Source organism: Dipodomys ordii, unplaced genomic scaffold (assembly GCF_000151885.1).
Source record: "Dipodomys ordii isolate 6190 unplaced genomic scaffold, Dord_2.0 Scaffold50, whole genome shotgun sequence".
NCBI lineage: Eukaryota > Metazoa > Chordata > Mammalia > Rodentia > Heteromyidae > Dipodomys > Dipodomys ordii.
In genome coordinates, this window is record NW_012267266.1 from 3,349,747 (window position 1) to 3,357,571 (window position 7,825).

At 40.9% G+C, this 7,825-nt stretch overlaps 1 protein-coding gene across 1 annotated transcript in view; it reads right to left on the reverse strand.

Annotated features, from left to right (window-relative positions):
- The window catches only part of Cystm1 (cysteine-rich transmembrane module containing 1), a 59,846-nt gene that overhangs the window by 33,082 nt on the left and 18,939 nt on the right, over positions 1–7,825 (reverse strand). Inside the window, exon 2 of the mRNA XM_013020274.1 lies at positions 5,891–6,097. Coding sequence (XP_012875728.1) covers positions 5,891–6,077 — 187 coding nt within the window. The 5' untranslated portion in view covers positions 6,078–6,097. The remainder of the gene's footprint in view (positions 1–5,890; positions 6,098–7,825) is intronic.

Consider the following 7,825-nt stretch of genomic DNA (forward strand, 5'->3'; position numbering starts at 1 on the left):
AGGCCAGTGAGGACTGAGATCAGAAGTGATGCTCAACTATTGGCTCCTCCCATTTTTCCTGAGCTTCCTGTTTTTCCCCATTCCTATTTATGCACAAACAAAAATGTGAAAATGTGTGAAAACATTGAAAAATATGTGAAAAATGTGAAAACATTGCTTTTTATTGCCCACCAAGGTTCACAGTAGTGAACTATACAATGTTATATTCTTTTATTAATTCCTTATTAAGGTCCTATAATGTCAATTTTATAAAGAAGCAGAAGTCTAGAGAACTGCAGAAACTTTACCCATCATAAGTCAATGCGGCTTTTGGTGGTACTATGCAGTGTCCTTACTAGGACATTCTGTCATCTAACACCTGGCAAAGACAGGAGGCATTGCACAGGAGGCTTCCCAGAGCAATAAAACTGCTGATTGCAGTTTCTGATGAAAGAAAGTATAAAAGGCTCAAACAAGCCAGGCTGTAATTCCACACCTCAGGCCAATTAGTTAGAGATGCCAGACCATTAAATTGCTTTCCCTTCTGTCTTCACACTAACTGATGAAAGCAGCCATGAAATGCTAATAGTTTTCAGAAGAAGACTATGACATTCTATCACCTCCCTACAACCTCTGACCAGTGGGATAAGAGAGGCCATTGACTTGTAAGCCAAGAGTTCAGAAGAGCTCTCTTAAAAATGCACTCTCTACTTCCTCAAGTTACAAAACCTTTATTTAACAGGGCTACTGGGTAGCTCCTTACTTAGTAGCTTGATTCCAAGTTCAGTTGGCCTTTATAATTCCATGGGGGTACCGAAGGATTGTACTAAAGCACAACTTATTTTATTTGAAATCACAATGTTGTCCAGTATCACCATCCAAACCTAGAAGAACTGTCTAGGACCACAATCTCAAGAGTTACAAAGCAAAAGAAAACTCTGAAAGGGAAAACAGTGCATGACCAGACATCTTACCTGACTCCAAGTCCATTTTGGAAACGGTTAATATTTCCACCAACCCAATACAGATAATTATCTGAGTGTGTACATACACAACCTGTTCATGTTCAGCACTGTTCTGGGAGCCATGCAAACAGAGATGAAGGACAGAAGAATGTCTGCCTTCACGAACCTTCCAAGGGGAGGAAAGGAGGTTAAAGAACATGCGCAGGTCCTTATGTTAATGAGAGATTTGAATCCAGCTTTACCACACTCTACCTCTGGCTATTAGAAAACTAGTGTTCTAGTATAACTAGTAGGTAGTGTTCCATGTGTTTGTGTTGTCGGGGGGTGGTCTAGACAGGGAAGAAAGGTACTGGAGAAAGTTTTCCTTTGGTACACGTCTGTGAATTTCTAAGAAATGTGCTTAGTTTGGAATTAGGAGTGTTCCAGTTACAATTCACAGATCCTGACAAGTCACAAAAGATCTCTATATTTCCATTTGAATAAAAGAAGGGTGTTGGCCTAGTAAGGAATGGTAAACTGGTTCGCCTTTTTTTAATTTTATTTATTTATTTTTTTGGGTCCGGTCATGGGGCCTGAACTCTGGGCCTGGGCGCTGTCCCTCAGCTCTTCAGCTCAAGGCTAGGGCTCTACCACTTGAGCCACAGCGCCACTTCTGGCTTTTTTCTTTTTGTTTATATGGTGCTGAGGAATCAAACCCAGGGCCTCTGGCATGCAAGGCAAGCGCTCTACCACTGAGCCACCTTCCCAGCCCTCGCCTTTTTTTTAAAAAAAGTTTTTTGTTATTATTATAAAGGTGATGTACAGAGGGGTGCCAGTTACAGTAAGTCAGGTAAAGAGTACATTACTTTTTGGACATTGTCACCCCTTCTAAATGATTTTTTTTTCTGTCGGTTGTAGAGCTTGAACTCTGGGCCTGGGCACTGTCCCTGAGTTCTTCAGCTCAAGGCTAGTGCTCTACCACTTGAGCCACAGCGCTACTTCCAGCTTTTTCTGTTTATGTGGTGCTGAGGAGTTGAACCCACAGCCTCATGCATGTGGGGCAAGCACTCTACCACTGAGCCACCTTCCCAGCCCCATGGTTTATCTTATTATTATTATTTTTGGGGGTCCGGTCGTGGGGCCTGAACTCTGGGCCTGGGTGCTGTCCCTCAGTGCTTCAGCTCAAGGCTAGCGCTCTACCACTTGAGCCACAGCACCACTTCTGGCTTTTTTCTTTTTGCTTATGTGATGCCGAGAAATCAAACCCAGGGCCTCATGCATGCAAGGCAAGCACTCTACCATTGAGCCACCCTCCCAGCCCCCCATGGTTTATCTTATCTAGTAATTCAAACCTACTCACAGTGGCCTCCATATGCTGAAGTCACATTTCTATGTAACAGAAGGAGCAGAAAGAGTGGTAATCAACTAGTGATGTCTGTTATGAGGTTTGAAGATTAACCTGGATAGTAAATTCTGATGATTTGAGGTATCAGTGTGAGTCATTTTAATCTGGTGATAAGAAAACTCTCCTTCTTTCATGACCTTCCAACTAACTCATAGAACTTTTCTTAAAGACTGATGGTTCACAGTACTGGAGATTAAACTCAAATCTTTGCACCTGCTAGGTAGGGACTCTACTACTTGAGTCATGCTCCCAGTTATTTTTCATATAGGGTCTTGTGTTTGTCTCAGTCAAGCCAGACTATAATTCTGTGTATGCCTCCCATACAGCTGGGATCACCACACCGAGGTTGAGATGAGGGTCTTATCAACATTTTGCCCAAGCTGGCCTCAACTGCAGTCTTCCCAATCTCCATTGCCCAAGTCAATTTTTCACTTTCAATAGTTCTGATACTATGGCATATCCATAAAAATCTAGAAATAGTTGTGATTTAAATGAGAGCTCACACCTGAAATCCTAGCTACTCTGGATCCAGGTGAGATCTGAAGATCATGGTTCAAAGCCAGCTTGGGCAAGCAAGTCTATGAGACTCTTCTCCCCAAAAAGCTGGAGATAGAGTTGTGGTAGAATACCAGCTTTGAGCAAAATTGCTAAGAGATAGTACCCAGGCCTAGAGTTCAACCCCAGTATCTGCTTCACTGAACGGAAGTATACCTGTTCACTGGAACTTGTGGTGGTGTTTCCAAAGATCTCCCTTCCCCCATGCCATTTTGTAAGGTGATTCTACTCCACCCCCATTCCTCCCTACCACCCACCAGTCAAGGAGGGAGCTGGGTAGGGTAGATTGGGAAGCTATGAGAATTAGGGATAAAGAGAACTTAGATCATGAAGGCAGATTACAGATAATATCTACATATAGCCTACAAGATGGATTTTAAGATGATGTAGTTATTGGATAAGATACCTGGTAGTTTTGGGAGTAGATATATTTTGCACATTAGAGAGATGTAAATTGTTGAAAGAGCAGAATGAAGTGATTGTCTGCACAGGTGGTCCATAATTCCTCACCCTGTATTGACACTCCATTCATCTGATCAAAGAGGAGTCTATTTTACACAAATGTTGATAACATGAACAACCCAAATGCCCACTGTCTAATGAACAGATATAAAATGTCTTACCTATACAATGGAATATTATTTGGTACTAGAATGACATGTTACAAGGATAAACCTTGAAAACATTAAGCTAAGAGAAAAAAGCCAGTCACAAGCAACCAAATACTTTATAATTCCATTGATATAAATTTTTCAGAGAAAGCAAATTTACAGACAGAAAGCAGATTAATGGAAAGAGGGCTGGAGGAAAAGGGGTGGAGGTGATCGCAAAAGGGTAGAGATTTCTTTTTAGGCTGATGATAATGTTCTAGATTTCTGATGGTAGTGTTTAAGATTCTGTGGATATAATGATTAGACTGTATATTTTAAATGGATGGCTTATAGCTCAAACTGTTAACAAAAGCTGGGGAGGATTCCTATTGAATCAAAATGGGCATGTGACTTGTTCTGAATGGGAAGTAAGGTAAGTGATACTGGGCCAATCTAGGTCTAAATTCCAAGCCTGGCAGCTTTTACTACCATCCTCTTGTAAGTTACCATACAGAGCAGCTCAAGCTGGTCTATTCAATGACAGACTATGCGTAAAGAGGCTCAAGGAGGCATCAACAACCTAATCATGTGAGAGCTTCTTGGATATCCAGCCCCAGCCAGGCTAAATTAAATCACACAAATGACCCCAGAAATGGTAACATGAAACAGAAGAATCCCCCTGCCAACTCAGAATCATTAATGCTTTAAACCACTGAATTTGAGGTGATATGTTATACACAACCTCTTTGAGCCCCAGATTCTACTTCTGTAAAGTAGGACTGAAGCATTAAAACACGAAAAGCATTAAACACAAAAAATAGGTTGTTACGGTTATTAGTAACAAAAAACATCCAAGTGATCCTTGATGTAACATGCAGGTGTCTCGTCTGGCAAGTGGCATCTGCCACTTCCAATCACATGGAAACACTGAATTTCTAAGAGGAATAAAAGAGTATTTCTTGCTGTTTTGCTACAATTTCTGAAAAATTAACTGAGTATCATCAACAGATGAAAAAAGTTTCTGCATCTACTCTACCTGCTTACCTAAGCATCACACTTTTATTAAACCATAAATACATGACATCAATTAAAAAGGGCTGAAGATATTTCTTCCTTTGAAAAAGAAACTACTTTCACCTATGCAGCAGTTAACAAAAAGGGACTACATGCTTGTAGTTCAGAAGAAAAGAAAATCTTCAGCAAATGCAAAAATCATCCAATCAATGAGAAAAAAATTTAAATTTCCATACAAAGCTCAAACATATAACAGGAGCACAATGATTCTGGTTAAAGATCCCAGAAACAATACTAAGAGCAGGCAGTGAGTCCTAGAAAGGTTTATTTCTTAGTGCCTAGACTCTGATTCATAGTTGCTGGATCCCTGTGAGAGAACTTGATTATCTGACATTACTTCCTTTGTTTAGGTGCAGAACAGGTCCAGCATTCTCACACATACTCATACACTGGTAACAAAGTAAGAAACTTCAACCTATCTGTAGGATAGAATGTTATACAGCATTCATCTACAATTGTGAAATCAGTCATGACTTAATGTAACAGTCTACATTAAACTAAAAAGTCTTTTAATCATAAGAACAAAGAAATTATTTTTCTCCAAGTGGTTATCATCAGTATTTTAATACACCAAAGAATGAAAACATAAAGTCCATCATAACGTCCACCATAATTAGGAAGAACTTAGTCTAGACAAGCTCAAAAAAAGTTACAAACTGTACATTAGAGAATGCATATAAAAATTGTTTAAAAATGGGCATAAGACTCAGAAAAAGAACTGAAGATTCAAGGGCTAGTAGGGTAAATAGAATTATAAAAAAATATTTAGAGCCAGGTACCTGTAGCTCATGCCTGTAATTCTAGCTACTCCAGAGGCTGAGATCTGAGGATCCCAGTTCAAAGCCAGCCCAGACAGGAAAGTCTGTAAGACTCTTATCTACAATTAACCATCAGAAAACTGGAAGTGGTGCTACAGCTCAAAGTGGTAGAGCACTAGCCTTGAGCCAAAGAGCTCAGGGACAGTGCCCAGATCCTGAGTGTCCCATGACCACAACCACCACCACCCAACAGCAAAAAATTTAGTAAACCAACCCCCTAGCAGGGCAAGAGGGTGACTGAAGATCAACAAACTGACAGATAAAATGACCCAACAGGGAAAACCTGAAAAACAAAAGTAGCTGCCACATTAAGACCTCAATTGGTCCATGCCCCTACTAGTGCTCTAGGGAGTAGCCCTAACAAGGGACAAGAGGCAGGAACGAAGAAAGAAGAGCTGACTTAGGCCTTAAGTGATAGGCCACTCTCAGCCCTCACCACCAAAGAGCAATCACAACTTACACAGCTCAGTTTCTTTTCTGTAAAAAAAAAACAATGTGATGTGAGAACTGTATATATGCACCAACCTGTGGTCTTAGGAGGCTCCTGAGGTGTGCCCTGCCAGCCGTACTGTGGATATCCTTGATAAGGGTACCCCTGAGGAGGTGGAGGTGGATAGGGACCTGCCATAGGTCCCATTGGTTGCTGTGGGTAAGGTGGGTATGGAGCTGTGGGGCCTGGGCCCGGATATGGTGGAGGATTCTCTGGGTTCATCAGGGATCTGCAAAGTGTACCTAAAAGACAGAAGAAAAAAAAGATTTGTATTAAACCTATGGAAATCAGGGGAAAAAATCCAACCCATAAAATCATTGACAAAATGCCTAAAAGGTATCTCTACTGCAATTATGTATCTTTCTATTTGCCTTTTATCTGTCCCTCTGCTATACTGCAGGCTGTGATAATGAGGGTCAAGTCAGTTTTGAATCACTGTCATGTCCTTAGAGCCTTGCAGAGGGCAGGCTCCTACATAAATGTACTGGATAAGACATTTTATATTTTTTATTCCCTAAATTGTCCATACATGTAACTGGAAACTTTAAGACGACAGAAAGTCTAATAGCACTATAAATCAGAAGCTGACCCACTACTAGAAATTTTCTAATAAACAGGGCTAAGCTTCAGCAGGTTTTTCGAACAAGCACCACTGACAGCAGTGACCAACCAAGGTTGTAACCACTGCCAATGCCCTGGGCATCCAGGGTGACCTGGTTGTTTTCCCTAGACCCACTGCTCTAGGCAGCTAGGCAGAATTGCCTGTGAAGAATGCAGAGTATCTCCTCTGACCATCCAGGCCACCAGGATTTAAGAGGGCTCATCAGGAACCCTCACTTATATGTCTAAGATCTTGTCCTAAGCAGTATATTTCTGTGAGGAAGGACATGCCTCCCAGCCCCCAAGCCTCTTAACCTTTCTCTTGACTGGACTTAAAGCTTGGAAGGCCAACATCTTGTTTCCATGCCTCTGTAATCTCCACAGTGCCTGGCACAGTGATTTCAAGATTAAAAGCAAAACAAATCATTACTGGGGTGTACCAAGTATCATTCTACATATGACTCAAAAGCATATGACTACTGCTTCCTTGTATAGATATGCATTTCCTGTATTGATGAGTGTTTCTACCTCTTAATAAGTAGCAAAAGGTCTCCTAGTCGCAATTTAATAATTTCACTATTAATTCCTTTTTATAACATGCAATCAATAAATTCATGTGACTTTATATCAAAATAAAACCCTGTACCAGTCATAAAGTAAGGTTCTCTAGAAAATTTGGACTAAAGGTAACAATGAACTTTGCTGACTGCCTACACAACATCATGGGAAGCCTAATCTGTCTAAACCAATTCAGTCGCCACTCCTTTTTTATTATAAATGACTCAAAGAACGTAGGATGCAGCCAATCACAAATGGTCCCCCTTGCTACTAGAACTTTTTCAGAAGTGGTTTCATCAGTAAAAACCTCGCCCAACACTCCCATCAAAACTCCACTTTGACATAGGCACTCATGAAGTTGAGGAAAGGCATGCCTACAACACTGGTATCAAACAATCTGCAGCCTTATCAGCCTCAGGATGAAATAGGCACTTAAAAAAAAGCAGAGTATAAAGAAAGAAATGGGCTGGGCACACTGGTTCATGCCTATAATCCTAGCTACTCAGGAGGTTGAGATCTGAGAATCAAGGTTTGAAGCTAGCATGGGAAGGAGGAAAGTCTGTGAGACTCACCTCCAATTAAAGCACCAAAACAGCAGAAGTGAAGTTGTGGCTCAAGTGGTGAACTGCTAGCCTTGAGCAAAAAAAATTCAGGGATAGTACCCAGGCCCTCCTGGAGGGAGAGAGGGGGGAAGGAGGGAGGAGAGAGAGAAAAGAAAGAAAAAAAAGAAAGAAAGAAAGAAAGAAAGAAAGAAAGAAAGAAAGAAAGAAAGAAAGAAAGAAAGAAAAGGAAGGAAGGAAGGAAGGAAGGAA